Below are 16,131 nucleotides of genomic sequence, written 5' to 3'. Positions count from 1 at the left end.
GCCAATATCCAGCCAGTCTATTGAATTCCAAGAGTGCTGGAGCGAGAACGAGAGGAGGAGCAGCAGCACCAGCATATTTGCCTTCTTCTTGTTACTATTATTATCATTCTTGGGAGTCCAGGCCTCTCCCGACATCTCGATCCGCGGTCAACTCCGAGGCGTTTATACCGCGTTTAAGTCCTGAGGGAACACGTCCACGTCTTTCTCTGCTTGCCTGGTCCCACGGATCAGGTATCATGGACCATGACCTGCAGGCCGCGATTGACGCCTCGTTGAGAGACGCAGTAAGATCTCAGACGAGTTTACAGCGGCGTAAATCTTCGGTTGTTGATCTTACTGGGGATTCAGATGGGGACGCGTCGGCGGCGCGACGGGCTGGAAAAGCAGCAGAAGAGGAAGCAGGAGACGATGGCTATGATGCAGAATTGAAGAGGGCTATTCAGTTGTCTCTGCAGTCGGGACGTGCTCCAGAGCATGAAACGATTGATGTTGACACCCTGGAGGCCGGAAAAGCTACAGCTACCCCTGAACCAAAGAGGGCGGCTTCAACATGGATAGCGGGCTTTGATAGGAAGAAGATGGAAGAAGAACGGCTTGCCAGGCTGGCGAAGAAGAGAAAGACAGGAGAAGATGGCTCTGCTTTAGCTTTACCAGCTGGAAGGCCGTTGAAGGCGTCGAGGCGTGAGCCGCCATCTGGGACTTCTTCGTCTTCTGCCAAGATATCATCCATACCCCTAGCTACAGCTACGGTGGCGGCAGAGTCTGTTCCTAGAGTGCCATCTACAGAGCCAACTATACAGTTCCCAGAGGGTGCGGTGAAGAAGACCTGGGCTTTCCGGTGTGAGAGAAAGGACGACATCAAACTTGAAGAAGTGCTGCAGCCGTCTGACCTGGAACTGGCGGTGCTTAGCTCGTTCCTGTGGGATATGGACTGGCTGTTGATGAAGTTTACCAACCCGAGCACGCGGTTTCTATTTATCATGGGAGCCAAGGGGGAGGAGAGGGTAAGCAAGCCAGCAGTCGAATTGACATTCTTGAATACATTGACTGATACAACCAACTGTGCAGCGAGCACAGCTGCTGCGGGAGACTGCATCGATGTCGAGGATACGGTTGTGTTTCCCGCCGATGGACGGGGAGGTGAACTGCATGCACTCCAAGCTGATGCTGCTTTTCCATGCCAAACACCTGCGCATTGTGATACCCAGCGCGAACCTGGACCCTTACGACTGGGGAGAGAAAGGCGGCGTGATGGAGAATGTAAGCAAGGCGAAGTCTATCTCTCTCTCTACCTTTTATTCCTACGGAGTATAGGATATAGAGTTGTTCCCCCCCAGCGAACGGAACATTTGTTAATGTTAATCTTCTTCTTATTTTTTCGATTTTAAGATGCTGTTCCTGATCGACCTGCCTCGCAAGGCCAACGAGACCATCGACGACACGACGCCATTCCGGGACGAGCTCGTTTACTTTCTTCGAGCGTCGACGTTGAACGAGAAGATCATAGACAAGATGCTCCAGTATGATTTTAGCAAGACGGCTAAATATGCTTTCGTGCATTCCATGTGGGTTCTTTTTCTTTTTATTTTTCCTTCTTTTTTTTCCTTTTGGTTTGGGTGTTAAGCTACGTTGCTTAAATACCTTTAACTTTTTTTTTTTATTTTTTTTATTATTTTGATTTTCTCCAGCACCTTAAATTCTGTTTCGAACTATTTTTGTGAACTCTAACTCTCTCGCTCTCTCTCGCTGGTGCTGGTGCTGGTGCCGGTGCTCTCCTGTGTCTCTGCAACCAAAAAACATAAAGCGAGGAGACTATATTTTAACTTAACTTGCGGATGTTGACTTTTTTTATGATCCGCGACCAGAGGTGGTTCGCATATAGGCTCAGACTCATACGAGCGCACTGGACACTGCGGGCTCGGCACGGCGGTTAAATCATTGGGTTTGGCGACGTCGCGGCCCTTGAAGCTGGACTACATTGTGCGTTGTCAACTGATGGGGAGGAAGAGAGATCAAAAGAGGCAGACCGAAAAAAAAAAAAAAAAAAATGGCGCGACTTGGACTGACTTGATTGACGTATCCTAGACATCCTCCGTGGGCTCGCTAACGGCGACATTCCTCCAGAATCTGTACTGGTCGGCGCAGGGTAAGTAAAATATGCCCTTGTTTTCCTTTGATATGCGCGTTTCTTTGCGGTTGGCAGGAAGAGAGAGAGAGAGAGAGAGAGAGAGAGAGAGAGAGAGAGAGGAAGTTGAGAAGTATGCATGAGCCTGACACGTTGTAGGCGACAACGGGACGAAACAGCTATCCGCACGAGCGGGGAACGCCCGGAGCAGCAACAAGAGCAGCAACAAGAAGAGCAGCAGCAGCGACAAAGATGACTGGACAGGGCGGATGAAGGTGTACTTTCCGTCGCGAGAGACCGTCCGCAGCAGCCGGGGCGGCGTATCGGCAGCTGGGACGCTGTGCCTGATGTCGAAATGGTATAACTCTCCGATGTTTCCCAGAGACGTCATGCGGGATAACCGCAGCGTGCGAGAGGGGCTGTTGATGCACAGTAAGGTAAGTAAAATATAATGAATGCAACATCCATGTCCACCACTAGTGAAGCATATGTACTTAGTACTTCTATACAAGTACTAGCGTGTTGGTTTACTCCAGTGGCCCCTGTCCTGCTACCAAGTTACTTACATGTGGGTTGGTGTTGTGTTAGGTACTGTATGCCCGGCCAGAAGGGGAGGCCCAAAAGGGCGAGTCTAGGAGCGCCGACTGCGCTGGATGGGCGTATGTGGGCAGCGCAAACCTATCCGAGAGCGCCTGGTAAGTGCTACTGTTACTGTCACTGTTACTCCAGCTACCACTGAGTACTACCACTACCACAACTACTTCCTGCTACGGAGTACTACCATTACTACTGTTGCGTCTTGTGAGTAAAGTGGCTGCTCGCTAACGAAGGGCCTAGGGGACGGCTGGTGATTGACCGCAAGACGAAGCAGGCCAAGCTCAATTGCCGAAACTGGGAAAGTGGCGTTGTGGTCCCCGTGGGCAGAGTAGAAGACGGCACGGAAAGAGGAGCAGCGTCAGCAGCGTCAGCAGCGCCAGCAGCAGCAGCAGAGCTGAGCCGGGTGTTCAGGGCGGCGGTGCCTGTGCCGATGCAGGAGCCTGGCCGCGAATACACAGAGGACGAGCAGCCGTGGTTCTACCTCGAGCACTTCCACGGTTGACGCTGCTTGGTATCTAGATGTTGGTACGGAGTAATAATAAATAATAAAATCAATAGAGAGCAGAGCAACTTAGGCTCATGCATGGGCTCACCGACTCCAGCACGCTTTTCTGCGGTATCTACCTTAACCCTCTTTTGGGTACGGAGTACAAAGTGCTAAAATAATGCTGCAGAAAGGGATAAGCATCGGTGCATGGATGGGCTCTTAAGGTAGCAACAGAGTAATAAAGCGTAATAATAATAAATAAGAATAAAACGATAAAATACTGACTGTCGTGTCCCAACGGGTTCACGCCCTCCCGCTGATCCTTAAAGCAACCATGTAAGAGTATACACCTACTTACTACTTAAAACCACATGCACCTTGTGTTGCTCCATCTGAAGAAGACAAGGTAAAAAAGAAATGCAAATTGTCACGCTACTTTCCATCTTCAGCTACCAGGAGGAAGCAAGTAGTTGTAAGTATGTATCTCATCTTGCACGGCGTAACTAGTATCTGCCCGTCAGCCAAACCTCCGAAGAAGACCACAACCACAACCACTCCCTACCCTGAGAGATAGCGAGAGGAAAGTCGAGACAGCCAGAGAGAGAGAGAGAGAGAGAGAGAGAGAGAGATAAACTAGTTAGGTTAGCCCTTGAAGGCCTGTTTTCTTTTTTCGACCTTTTCCCTCTTTCGCCGTGCATGCATTAGTCTGTCTGTTAGCATCAACCCTCAACCCTCAACCCCCCAGGAGCAGGAGAGCAGCAGACAGGCTGAAACAGCCCAACCTCGACCACCAGCCAACCAGCAGACTGAACAGACAAGAGAAACACAGACAGAGAGAGAGACAGAAATGAGAGAGTGAGGAGTGAGAGTGGATGAAGGGTCTGACCGCACTCCACAGCCATGGCCACGGCGAGAAAGTCAGGAAGTTTGAAGCCCGTCCACGTCCAGGCCCATCATCAAACAATCGACATGCAAACGAACGACGCAGCCAAAAAAAAAAAAAAGAAGCCATCCTCGTATTCCGTCGGCCGTTCTCCACGAGCCAGCAAGCGAAAAAGCGAAGGAAAAAAAAAAAAAAAAGGCGCATCAGGGACAGGGATGGGACGGGGATGAGCGTCAGGATGTAAGTAAGTAAGGTAAAAAAGGACTCTGCTCTGCTTGCTGCTATACTATCCTTACTGACATACATAACTTACATTAGAGGACATGGGCAGGGGCAGGGGCAGGGATAGGGGACAGGGATGGACAAGGACAAGGGGAAAGATGGAGGAGAGGAAGAAGCAGACAAGACGACGACAAGCAAGACAAGAAAGACGATGAAGAGCGAAGGACGACGAAGAGGTCGAGGCCAGGGGGACCATATTCCGTCCATCCGTCCACCCGTCTGGCTGTTTCTTCGTCGTCGTCGTCGTCGTCGTCGTCTTCTTCATCGCCGTCGCTCTCGTCTTGAACTCTGAGCTTGCTTCTCTCTTGACTTTCGGCTGATCCCCTAGCATGTCAGATCTCTATCTGGACTTCTGTCTATACACTACAGTACTCGGTATCTATCTGTACTATTATTATTGTCTAGTATAGTGTTATTGTCTACGGGTACCGACGGAGACGGCTTGTCATGTAAGTAGTACATATGCAAGTCACAGTCACAGCCAGAGAACGAGACGCCTTGGAGACAGAGAACGAGCAGAGGCTTGCTGGTGGGCCGCTGCCTGCCAGTCTGCTTCTTCAGGCGGCATCCCTGGCAGCCCAAGGCAAGGCCGTTATGAAGTCAGACAGACAGACAGACAGACAGAGAGAAACAGAGAGAGAGATAGAGGAGCCTGTCATGTTCAACCTCGGCCGTCGTGGTAGCATCATCCCGTCGTCATCGGCCTGGCCTGGCTGTCATCATCCATCATCCATCCTCCATCATCATCATCATCATCATCATCATCCGCCATCCGCCATCCACCGTCCACCACCCACCATCCACCGTCCTGGCCCCGGCCTATCAGAGAGAGAGATAAGCGGGTGGAGGGCAAGGCAGGCAAAGACGGCACGAGGAGGTCTTCTTCTTCTTCACTGTCGTCTGTCGTCTCTCCTCCGTGCTGCTGTCGTCTTATCTCTGCGGTCCAGCGTCTCCTTCCGTCTGATATCAACATCAACCATCTATATCAGCACCCATCATCCATCCAGCTTCAACTAGGTTAACTCCACGACGCCGACTCCCTGGCCATGGACTGGACTGGAAGTGTAACTTAACTCTCTTCTGGCCTTGCCCATCCCATCTTTTTTTTTTTTCGCCTCCTTCACAAGCAAAAACAAGCAGAATCGCAAAAAGCAACGACTTACGCAGGAAAAAGCAACTCTACTCTGCTCTGCTATCAAGCCCAGTCGTCAGTGGTCATTACTAGCTGATACATGCCAGGGAAGAAGCAAAAAAGCAAAGAGTGGCCTTCCCCCCCCCCAAGAGAGGGACCCTCGCACCCTCCATCCATCTCCCTTCGAAAAGGTTGGCTGGCTTGCCTGGCCTTTTTGCTTTTTCGCCTGCTCTCTCTCTCTCTGTGTCCGTCTCTCTCTCTGTCGCTGTCTCTCTGTCTCTCTGGTGTCTCTCGCTGTAGGGACATTATTGCCATCTCTCCATGGCCAACCTGGAGAAAGCCCAAAAAGAAAAAAAAAAAAAAGAAAAGAAAGAAAGAAGAAAAAGAAGAAGAAGAAGCAGAAGTAAGTCTCTTTTTTTTTTTTTAACTAAAAAGGATACTCCGTAATTCTGGGACTTCCCTTTCGCTTTTAAGGTATCCTCCCTCTCGCCAGTAGTGGGTGGTGAGTGGTGAGTGGGCAGGGCAGCGCGGCGATGGAGGGAAGAGGGCAGAAGGAAGGCCAGAAAAGAGACGAGCTGAAAGTGTATATTCATGCTTAATTTTACGCTTCTTGGAGCCGCTGCTGATCATAGAACGAGCGAGGTGAAAGGAGACCGAGTTGCAGTCGTAGTAGTAGTAGTAGTAGTAGTAGTAGTAGAAGTAGTGGTTAGAGATGGAAGATGGCAGATGGCAGACTTGGAATGACAGCAACTGGACAGGCAGCAACTGGGACTTGGAGACGGGTGAACCATGGCATGGTGACAGCCAGTGACAGACTGACAGCAGAGTAGACGGACAGACAGACAGACAGACAGAAGAGTAGACCGTAGAGCAGAGAAGAGAGAAGAGAGCAGAGAGCAGAGAGCAGAGAGTAGACGGCGATGGAGACGCCACCGCCACGAAGTGACGGAGATGAAGAGGAAGCAGGAAGAGACAGACAGCGAGAGAGCGAGAGAGAGAGACGGACAGCCAGACGGACAAGACAGCAAGCAGAAGAGAGGCCGGCGGTTAGAGTGGCAGCGAAAAGGCGATAAAGGCGAGCATCCCTGGAGTCGCTTTTCTTCTTCTCTTCTTCTTCTTCTCTTCCTCTTCTCTTCCTCTTACTTACTTCTTCTTCTTCTCTTCTTCTGCCTTTCGACTTCTTCCTCTTCTTCCTCTCGCCTTCTCCCTCTCCGGCCGTCGATCAGCTTACATAGCTCGTCGGCTGGTTTGCTCTTCTCTTCTTCTCTTATTCTCTTCTTTACTCTACTTCTTCCTCTTCTTCTTCCTCTTCTTCTTCCTCTTCTTCTTCCTCTTCTACTTCTACTCCTCTACTTAACCTACGCTTGATCGACTCTGACTTCCAACCTAGAGTCGAGTCCCCGAGTCCACAGCCAGATCCAAAGTCAAGCTAGACTCAGAGTCAAGAGCCAGGCCAGAGTCAAGCAAGGCCTCCTCCCTGTCTGACTTCGCCAACCTAGAGTCTGTTGCTCGCCGGCTTCCCTTAGGCTCGCCCGACGTTGCTCAAGCGCCGCCCTTTGACTCTCGTCCGCTGCGTGCGTGCCTTGTGTTAATTCTCAGCAACACCTCAACTTTACCACAACACCACTTTCTACACCACAACAACACAACCTCTACTACTACTACCACTACCACTACCACTACTACCACCACATCTTCCACTACAACATCAATACCTCATCATGGGCAACGGCTCTGCGGCCGTCCTCGAGCCGACGTACACGGGCTACGTCGCCTCGACTCACGACGCCCTCATCCTCTTCGAAGCCTGCCTCACGGGCGTCCTCCACCACGTCCCCCGCCGCCCGCACGACCGCGAGCGCGCTCAGCTCGTCCGCTCGGGATCAGTCTTCATCTACGAGGAGAACGCCTCGGGCATCAAGCGCTGGACGGACGGCGTCACCTGGAGCCCCTCGCGCATCCTGGGCAACTTCCTCGTCTACCGCGAGCTCGACAAACCTTTTCCTCCCGGCGAGAAGAAGCGCGCCGTCAAGAAGGGCAGCAGGCGGCCGACCCAGTCTGCCAGGGCCGGCGAGCCATACCCGCGTCTGCAGGACAATGGAACCCCCGTCAACGGCAGTGTTGGCTCCGTCGCCAGCGTGACGGGCTCTGCCTACTCCCCCGGCGCTCCCTCGCCCGTCGCCGGCGCTGGGCCTGGAGGCGCTGGTGCTGGCGGGCCTGTCTCTGGCAACGGGACGGGCTTTGCCCCCGAGCGTGGCCAGCAGTCGGAGCTCGAACGCGCCCTCGTCGGCTCCCTCGTCGACTCCTACGGCTTCAAGGACTCCGGCCTCGTCAAGAAGACCATGAGCGTCACCGTCTCCGGCGTCACCCACCATCTCGTCTCCTACTACAGCGTCGACGATGTCATGCGCGGCGTCCTCAGCCCCCCCAGCATGGTCGAGTCCCTCAGGTATATCCGCCCTCGCCAGGAACTCACCACAAAGCAGAGCTTCCGTGCCCCCATCGAGGACCCGGACCAGCCCAGCCTCGACGACGGCGACCCTTCCCAGTCCCTCTACGCATACCGTCCCAATCCTGCTACCGCCGCCGCCATGGTGCCCCAGTACGGCATGCCCCAGAGCACAGGCTACTACGCCATGCCGCAACCCTACTCCTCTCACCACCACCAACAGCAGCAGCAGCAACAACAACACCAACACCCTCATCATCAGCAGCAGCAGCATCCCTCACAGCAGCCGCAGCAGCACCACCCGCAACAGTCTGCGCATCACCAGCACCCTCACCACCAGCCTCCTCCTCCACACCAGCAACATCCTTCCCAGCAGCCCCCACCGCCGTCCGTGCCCGGCTACGGGGTCGCGCCACCACAGCAGAACCCTTATCTGCAGCAGAGTCCCGCTGCCGCAACCTCAGATCTGCCCCCCAAGTCGGAGGAATACGCTTCCTACCGTGGACCCTCAGCTGCCGCCGCCTACCAGAATGCCGCTGCCGCCGCCGCTGCTGCTGCCTATCCTCCCTCCTCGGCCGCTGCCTCGGCCGCTCCTCACATCTACCGCACTCCAAGCATACCAACGAGGCCGGGACCCTCAGACATGCCGCCTACCTCTCTCGACCCGGCCGGATCTCCCAGCGCGGCCACAACTTACTCGCGCGCCAGCTTTAGCCTGCCCGGTTCCATAGACTCAAAGCCTCAGACCTCCCCTCCACAGCAGCAGGCCCCCAATCCTCAGCAGCAACAGTCCCAGCAGCAGCAGCAGCAGCAGCAGCAGCAACCACTCGACAGGTCACCATATGCATCCTCTTCCGCCAGACGCGAATCAGGGTACTACGACCAAGCTCAGGCGCAGGCGCAGGCTCAAGCTCAGGCCGCTCATCAGCGTCGAGCTTCCATCCAGGCTCCTCCACAGCAGCAGCAACCCCCTCAACCTCCACAGCAACCCTCCCAGCCATACTACTCGGGGACTGCCGCCACCGGCCAGACCTCCTACCAGGGGCCTCCTCCCATGTCCACCTGGGGAGCCACACACGGACAGGCCATATAACCTCTTTCCTTTCCTTTTTCTTTTCTTTTCATTATTACTCTACGCTTTTTCTTATGCTTTCTTTTTCATATCGACATTGAAACAGTAACCCCACGCGAAAGGACGAAAGACTGCTTTTTTATCCATTTTCTTTTACGCTCACCAACCCATACTTCTTACACACTGACCCCAACTCAACTCTAAAATAAAGCAATAAAAGTTCTATCTCTCTCTCCAAACGCCGAACGAATGAAGATCATCGAATGACCCCCCCCCCCCCCCCGGAGTCGACCTCGACGCGCGACTCGACCTAATAGGAATGACGCTCATACACACATACTCTCTCTCTCTCTCACACACACACACTACGAGTTTCCAAAAGCAAAATGGAAAAAACCGACCAAAAAAATATATATTAAAAACGAAAAAAAAGAAGAAAGGAAAAAAAAAATAATTCCCCCTCCTCGGCATACAACAAACTAATCAGTTTCCCTCCCTATGGAAAATGGTGGTATTGCAATGGGGGAAAAACAGTTCTCTACTGCCTTGACTTGTCTGCATGTATGCACGTTTGCCTGCTTGTTCGCTCGCCCCTTGTCTTCTTTCTCTTCACACTTTATTGACTGAACTGACTTGACTTGATTGAACTGCACATACATACTGCACAAACTCAACTCACAAACGCAAATGATGAATGATTCGATTGTCCTCTCCTGTCCCTGTCCTGTTTTTCTTGTTTCTTTACTCCAAGTTGTCTTGTCAGTTCTCTCTCTTTCTCTCCCCTGCCCATGCTCTGCCCAACCCCCCCCAACCCCAACCCCAACCCCCCTTTGCCCTTCCCTTATCTGTCTTGTCTTGTCTGTCTTTCTTGTCTTTCTTGTTGATCTTGGATTATCCTTTCCTTTCTGCTGTGTCTTCGAGTGGCTTATCTCGCTTTTCGACCCCCTTTTCCTTTTTTTTTTATTACTGCTTTTCCCCTGTTGATGCACATTAACTGACCCCGTACGTACTTACTGCTTTACTTACTTATCCTTCCTATCAAATATTTACCTTTACTTCACTCTCTCTCTCTATCTTCTCTACTCTAACACTGGGCTTGGCCTGGGCTGTACATCTTTTGATCGTAGTATATGTATATGTGTGGCGGACGGGACACGGCGGATGGACGGGTGGCAAGATAAAGGACACGGGGGAGAAGAAGAAATACCAGCACTACCCGCTACTATTTCACCATCTATCACCATCCACCTACTTCTTCAACCGTGGATGGCCTCTACTTTTGACTTAACTACCTTTACTTTCCTGCCCTGGCGGATCTTACGTTATCTCACCCTTACTCTCACCCCTTACCCTTAAACCCTTAAACCGCCAAAAACAACCTCTACGCTCTATCCCAACCTAAGAAGCATTCCGGGGTACGCGCGCAAATGTGATGCTCGCTGTAGAGTTGTAGATGGCACGGAGATCAGCTCGATCCCTTTCCGCTTTCCCTCCCCTCGGTGGCGGTGGGATCATCCCCATTATGCCCACTCTATTAATGAATGCCCTTCTAAGTATAGCACTTGATAGACGCAGACAGCCAGGCCCATGCATGTGAGGCAGGATAAAGCGAAAACGGCCCCGTCTGCTACCTAGTACCATCATGTAAGTTGTCCCGATCGATGGGCAGTACAGGACGGGAATACATGTTATCGATTATCGGTGGCCGCGGCCGGGTGACTTTAGAGAATATCTTCATGCATGCTTTTTTTTCTTTTTTTCCCTCGTAATGTAGCTGGAATTGAGTTTCGTCGTGAAGAACTGCTTGACTTTCTGCTTGAGTTACCTTTTGATGCATGTCTGTATGTATGTATATGTAAAGTATGTATGTAACCTCTGACGAACTGCCGGAGCGCGCTTTATGCATCTCGACGTCTATCCTTGCGCTGCTTAGGGCTACCATCTCTATCTGCACCATCTCTATCATCTGCTACCACCTACTATCATCTTCTCTATCGTCTTTTCTATCGTTTTCGTCTTTTATACCAACATTTCCTTTTCGCGGGGCAAAAGTTAAATAAAAGCTGACTCATCTTAACCCCACTTACTAAGCAGTATTATGTAATCTTCAGCTCGCGTGTCGCCGCGCTTGTCGCAGCCAATCAGAAGCCCAGCCGAGCGCCCTTCATACTGGCTTTTTTTTTTTCTTCTCCATCTTCTCGCTCTCCTTTTTCCGTCGTCTCTAACAAAAGTATCTCCAATCTTGCCAACACCACGCTCTCTACGCTCAATAATACAGACGGCACATGCATGGTAGATTCCAGTGTGATATAGCATGGCCCGCATATGATATGATATGATATCCAACTGACATTACACCCACCCCCCCACGCACCTCGCCTAAACAGATCGCCAGGCCACCACATCTACAGGCAAGCAAGTACAAAATCAATAACCGAGCCATAAAAGAGACTTTGGCTTTAATTAATTTAAAATCAAATATTTTACTTGCTTTGCTTGCTTATTCACGCCCGGCGGCCATGGCGACAAGATACCCTTTGCCCATGCGGAACCCCTTTGCCTTGTTTTCGGCCTCGGTGACCACTCCTGCTCTCTCGGCCTCTGCTGCTTCTGTCTCGAGGATGGGTGTGAGGATGAGCGTGCGGGTGCGGGTGCTGCTGCAGCTGCAGCCCGGTGGTGTCCTCGATGGCTTGAGCCAGAGCAGGTTTTGGTCGGGTCTGGCTGGACATGGACATGATGGGTTCCGACATGGTTGCACGGCATCGGAGGCGAGGATGCGGTCTTGTGCTGGTGCTGGTGCTGCTGGTAATGCACAGCTGAAGCTGACAGGGAACGTCCGTAGCCTTACTACTGCCCCTATCTGTCGCTTGCATCTCGGTCTTCCTCGAATTCAGCGGTAGGGATACGCCATACCCCCCCTTTTCCATCTCCCTCTCCCACTCCATCTCCATCTCCATCCCCCCCACCCCCTTTACTCTTCCCGTACCCCCCTCCTACACCCTTTTTTGGCTCTGTTTCGTCTCGCTTTGCATTTGCATTTCCCTGTCTTGTCCTGTTACTGGTCGGCAATGCCGGCCTGCTGATTGATTGATACCTCATACCCCATACCACACCCACACCCACACCCACACTCCCATACCGCACACCATATGATACACCCCATACTGATGGATCCGGCAGTGCGTCTCCTTACTCGTTCGAGCCGCGGAGGTGGGTGCACCACCCCACCGCTGCTTCTGGGCAGAACACGGGAAACGAAAAGGAAAAGGAAAAGCCGTCTACCAAGGCTGTCGTGCATGAGAACATCTACACTATACCCAACATCCTCACTGCTTCACGCCTGGTAGCCGCCCCCATAATCGGCTACTCCATCCTCACAGGCAGCCATACTCTGGCTCTCTCGCTCTTTGCCTACGCTGCCGTCACTGACCTGGTGGACGGCTACATCGCCAGAAGATGGAACCAGCAGACCGTCGTTGGGACCGTCATCGATCCCATGGCCGATAAGTTCCTGATGACTATCGGTGTCGTCTGTCTTGCCATGAAGGCTGCTATCCCGAGTACGTTTTCAACTCACTTACTTTTTTTTGCTCGAATATTCTATCTAAGTGTGTAGGATACTGGCTAACTAACGGTGATAAGTGTGGTTGGCTGGTCTTATACTGGCTCGCGACGTCGGGCTTGCGTTTGCAGCCATATACTACAGATGGATATCTCTGCCTCCGCCCAAGACCATGAAGCGATACTGGGACTTCTCTCTCCCTTCGGCTGAAGTCAAGCCCACGGAGGTGTCCAAGGTTAACACGGCGCTGCAGCTTGCTCTGCTGGGCTCTGCGATGGCCATGCCAGTGCTTCCCGAGGCTATGATGACGGCCTGGTACCTGCAGGAGGGCATGGTTGGGTTACAGTGAGTCTCATCCCTCTCGTTCTTGCTTCTATCTACCCCTATCTACACTATATCCCCGGCATAAAACTACGCTGCGGCAAGGAACTAGTACATACGAACACAGGAAGTGGAAAACAGAGCTTCCCGTCCGCTCAGCTGTACTTAAGCCACTTGCCGGTCGGTTAGTAGTTGGGTGGGTGACCACCAGCGAATCCCGACTTTCGTATGTTTTTATTTTTTTGGTCTTTTTTTTGTTTCTTTCATGGATTCGTCGTTTTCTTTACTGACCGAGGTAGATATCTCGTCGCATTTACTACCTCCTGGTCAGGCCTCCAGTACATCTTCAACAAGGACGTCGTTCGCATCCTACACGATAACAAGAACACGAACAAGGACTCAAGCAAGGACTCGGACTCCAAGACGAGCTGACGGCCTCCTCGAGGGCGAACGTGTGTATGTCTATGTGTGTAATTATATCTCGTTGCAAGCGTGGCATGTGGCATTTTCTGGTTCTGCTCTTTTGGCATGGCTTCTTTTGGTCATATATCTCGGTTGGAGCATCTCTTGTAGCATACTCGTTTTCTATCTATCAGCTGAGCTTCCTCAGACTCATCAGGACACTACTACTATCTTTATCCTCGTCTTTGTCTTCGTCTTTTGTCTTTGTCTGCTTCATCTTCATCACGCTGGATTATCAGCAGGACAGGATCAACGTTTGTCCGCCAAAAAGTGTTGAAGCTCAACAACGTGGAACAAACGACTCGGAGCTCCATCCAAGCCCTACTTGCAATTTTTGATATCGTCTATCTTTTTTTTTCTCCATCCTTCAATCCTTTGCTTCGTCTCTCCCTGCGATGTTCAGCTCCATTTTTACCCCCTGTTGACTCCTCCTAGCCAGCTAGCTAGCTGCAAGTGCAAGCTGCAAAGATGCTGCCCTATATCAACGCCCGTTCGTCCCTCCCACACGAAAAAAGTGTCCTCTCTCTACCTGCTCATATCTCGTTATTGACTCTGCAACAACAGCTTTCGCCGCCGCTGGAGAGGTAATCGGCGCATCTGCTGATGAGCGTATGTACTCACTTCTACTCCTTACTTCATACTCGAGGCCTCTTGTCCTAATTCACAGTAGTGAAACTCATTACCTCGTTCCTCCTCTCGTACCCCCTCGCAGCTATACTAAAGCGACTCCCGGACTCTCAACCCTGGAAGAAAAACGCCTTCATCATCGCCGTCTCGCTCTTCTACCTGGTCGGTCTCTTTGATCTCTGGGATGGCGTCCGCACCCTCCTCTACTGCTCCGCAGGAGCATATGCAATCGCATACTACGTCGACGGCTCCATGATGCCCTGGGTTGGCTTCACATACCTTATCGGATACATGTCCGTCAGCCATATAATCAGGCAAATCATCAATGACCCTACTTCCGTCGACGTCACCGGTGCTCAGATGGTGCTGGTCATGAAACTGAGTGCGTTCTGCTGGAACGTGCATGACGGCCGACTGCCTGATAGCCAACTTAGTGAGGCCCAGAAACACGCTGCCATCAAGGAGTTCCCCAGCTTGCTTGATTTTGCCGGTTACGTGCTGTTCTTCCCCTCGTTGTTTGCAGGTCCAGCGTTCGACTACGTCGAGTACCGACGATGGATTGAAACTAGCATGTTCGACTTGCCTCCTGATATTGATCCGTCCAAGGCACCTCCCACGCGGAAGAAGAGAAAGATACCCAGGAGCGGCAGACCAGCTGCTTTGAAGGCAGCGATGGGACTAGCGTTCATCGGTGCTTTCATTGTGTTTGCGCCCATCTACACTACCAACTTGCTGCTGAGCGAGGAATTCGCTGCCTACAGCTTCTTCAGGAAGATCTGGGTGCTGTATGTGTTTGGCTTTGCGGCAAGGTTGAAGTACTATGGTGTTTGGTCCCTGACTGAAGGTGCTTGTATTCTCTCTGGAATGGGATACAACGGTGTCGACCGCAATACAGGACAGGTGTACTGGAATAAGCTCGAGAACGTCAACCCCTACGGTCTGGAGACCGCCCAGAACCCCCATGCGTTCCTCGCCAACTGGAACAAGAACACGAATCACTGGCTACGGAACTATATCTACCTCCGCGTCACTCCAAAGGGGAAGAAACCCGGCTTCCGTGCAAGCTTGGCTACCTTTGCTACCAGTGCTATCTGGCATGGCTTCTACCCAGGTTACTATCTGACCTTCATTCTAGGCTCTTTTGTTCAAACAAGCGCCAAACGTACGCCCAATTTTTTTCATTTATATTATGTTAACTTCCCCTGAATACCAAAATATACTAACAATCGTGTTTAGATTTCCGCCGTCATGTTCGCCCCTTTTTCCTTACCCCTGACGGTACTGCTCCAACTGGTTTCAAGATTTACTATGACATCATCAGCTGGCTCGCAACCCAGCTCACAATGAGCTTCACCATCGCTCCATTCATCCTTCTGGATTTCACCGACTGCACCACCCTCTGGGGCCGCGTCTACTTCTACATCATAATTGGCATCGTCGCCACACTCACTTTCTTTAACAGCCCCGCAAAGGCCCAATTAATCCGCAAGCTAAACAAACGTAACAAGGTTGCTACTGGCAAGGATGCAGAAGTACCTGGCAAACCATCTGATAGGCAAGCCGCTAATGAAGCTGCTGCTGTCAGGGCAAGGGAGAAGGCCCAGGCTGATGCCAGGGAGGTGCAGGCCGGCCAAACACCATACACCGAGCAACCCCTCGGCCTGCCCAATGATTTGGCGCAGGACGTTGAAGACGCCGTGAACGAGATCAAGAAGGAGATCGAAACCAGGAGACGACGTGGCAGTGTGGTCACGATGCCTACTGGTGCAGAACTGCGGAACATCCTTGAGCAGAAACTAGGCAAGGCTCCTTTTTAACATACCGTAATGAGATATAATAATGTTGGGTGGTTCCGCGGTGCTATATCCTGGCCTTAAATCATGCTACCACTTACTCCCTTTGTTTTGCATGCGTCTTTGCTACTGTTATTCCCTAATTAGAGAGGACGGAGGATGGTTGACGGCTTATCTTGGTTGCTCATTCTCCTAGGATCTCAGCGATTTTGAAGCACGCCCTATGTTTATACCCTAGAACGACATCTACTATGCGCACAACGAGCCATTCACTCGAATAATTGGTTTGATTTCGGTTGGTCATCAGAGTAGAGAAGAAGTAATAACACGTCATCATAG

General features: G+C 51.7%; 9 protein-coding genes across 9 annotated transcripts; 8 read left to right on the top strand and 1 right to left on the bottom strand.

Moving 5' to 3' along the window:
- Positions 1-236: 236 nt before the first annotated feature.
- Positions 237-1,388, top strand: ARB_04125 (uncharacterized protein; the record flags this gene model as incomplete). Its single annotated transcript, XM_003017202.1, has 1 exon — positions 237-1,388. One exon carries the CDS (start codon positions 237-239, stop codon positions 1,386-1,388), a length of 1,152 nt encoding a protein of 383 aa, XP_003017248.1.
- Positions 1,389-4,450: 3,062 nt separating this feature from the next.
- ARB_04124 (uncharacterized protein) lies at positions 4,451-4,666 on the top strand (the record flags this gene model as incomplete). Its single annotated transcript, XM_003017201.1, has 1 exon — positions 4,451-4,666. The coding sequence occupies one exon, from the start codon at positions 4,451-4,453 to the stop codon at positions 4,664-4,666; it is 216 nt and encodes a 71-aa protein (XP_003017247.1).
- A 170-nt stretch (positions 4,667-4,836) lies between these two features.
- Positions 4,837-5,391, top strand: ARB_04123 (uncharacterized protein; the record flags this gene model as incomplete). The annotated part of the gene is made up of 1 exon (XM_003017200.1): positions 4,837-5,391. The coding sequence occupies one exon, from the start codon at positions 4,837-4,839 to the stop codon at positions 5,389-5,391; it is 555 nt and encodes a 184-aa protein (XP_003017246.1).
- A 215-nt stretch (positions 5,392-5,606) lies between these two features.
- On the top strand, positions 5,607-6,317 carry ARB_04122 (uncharacterized protein; the record flags this gene model as incomplete). The annotated part of the gene is made up of 3 exons (XM_003017199.1): positions 5,607-5,909; positions 6,003-6,087; positions 6,217-6,317. 3 exons carry the CDS (start codon positions 5,607-5,609, stop codon positions 6,315-6,317), a joined length of 489 nt encoding a protein of 162 aa, XP_003017245.1.
- Positions 6,318-6,426: 109 nt separating this feature from the next.
- ARB_04121 (uncharacterized protein) lies at positions 6,427-6,863 on the top strand (the record flags this gene model as incomplete). The annotated part of the gene is made up of 2 exons (XM_003017198.1): positions 6,427-6,552; positions 6,582-6,863. The coding sequence occupies 2 exons, from the start codon at positions 6,427-6,429 to the stop codon at positions 6,861-6,863; spliced, it is 408 nt and encodes a 135-aa protein (XP_003017244.1).
- Positions 6,864-7,227: 364 nt separating this feature from the next.
- Positions 7,228-9,048, top strand: ARB_04120 (camp independent regulatory protein; the record flags this gene model as incomplete). Its single annotated transcript, XM_003017197.1, has 1 exon — positions 7,228-9,048. One exon carries the CDS (start codon positions 7,228-7,230, stop codon positions 9,046-9,048), a length of 1,821 nt encoding a protein of 606 aa, XP_003017243.1.
- A 2,479-nt stretch (positions 9,049-11,527) lies between these two features.
- Positions 11,528-11,984, bottom strand: ARB_04119 (uncharacterized protein; the record flags this gene model as incomplete). The annotated part of the gene is made up of 2 exons (XM_003017196.1): positions 11,528-11,843; positions 11,941-11,984. The coding sequence occupies 2 exons, from the start codon at positions 11,982-11,984 to the stop codon at positions 11,528-11,530; spliced, it is 360 nt and encodes a 119-aa protein (XP_003017242.1).
- Positions 11,985-12,194: 210 nt separating this feature from the next.
- Positions 12,195-12,938, top strand: ARB_04118 (uncharacterized protein; the record flags this gene model as incomplete). The annotated part of the gene is made up of 3 exons (XM_003017195.1): positions 12,195-12,206; positions 12,272-12,587; positions 12,721-12,938. The coding sequence occupies 3 exons, from the start codon at positions 12,195-12,197 to the stop codon at positions 12,936-12,938; spliced, it is 546 nt and encodes a 181-aa protein (XP_003017241.1).
- A 469-nt stretch (positions 12,939-13,407) lies between these two features.
- ARB_04117 (uncharacterized protein) lies at positions 13,408-15,816 on the top strand (the record flags this gene model as incomplete). Its single annotated transcript, XM_003017194.1, has 4 exons — positions 13,408-13,626; positions 13,816-13,981; positions 14,043-15,161; positions 15,236-15,816. 4 exons carry the CDS (start codon positions 13,408-13,410, stop codon positions 15,814-15,816), a joined length of 2,085 nt encoding a protein of 694 aa, XP_003017240.1.
- Positions 15,817-16,131: the final 315 nt, after the last annotated feature.

This window comes from Trichophyton benhamiae, assembly GCF_000151125.1.
Source record: "Trichophyton benhamiae CBS 112371 chromosome Unknown contig01293.0, whole genome shotgun sequence".
Lineage (NCBI taxonomy): Eukaryota > Fungi > Ascomycota > Eurotiomycetes > Onygenales > Arthrodermataceae > Trichophyton > Trichophyton benhamiae.
Note: the sequence above shows the minus strand (reverse complement) of the source record. Positions and strands in the feature narration are given on the sequence as shown.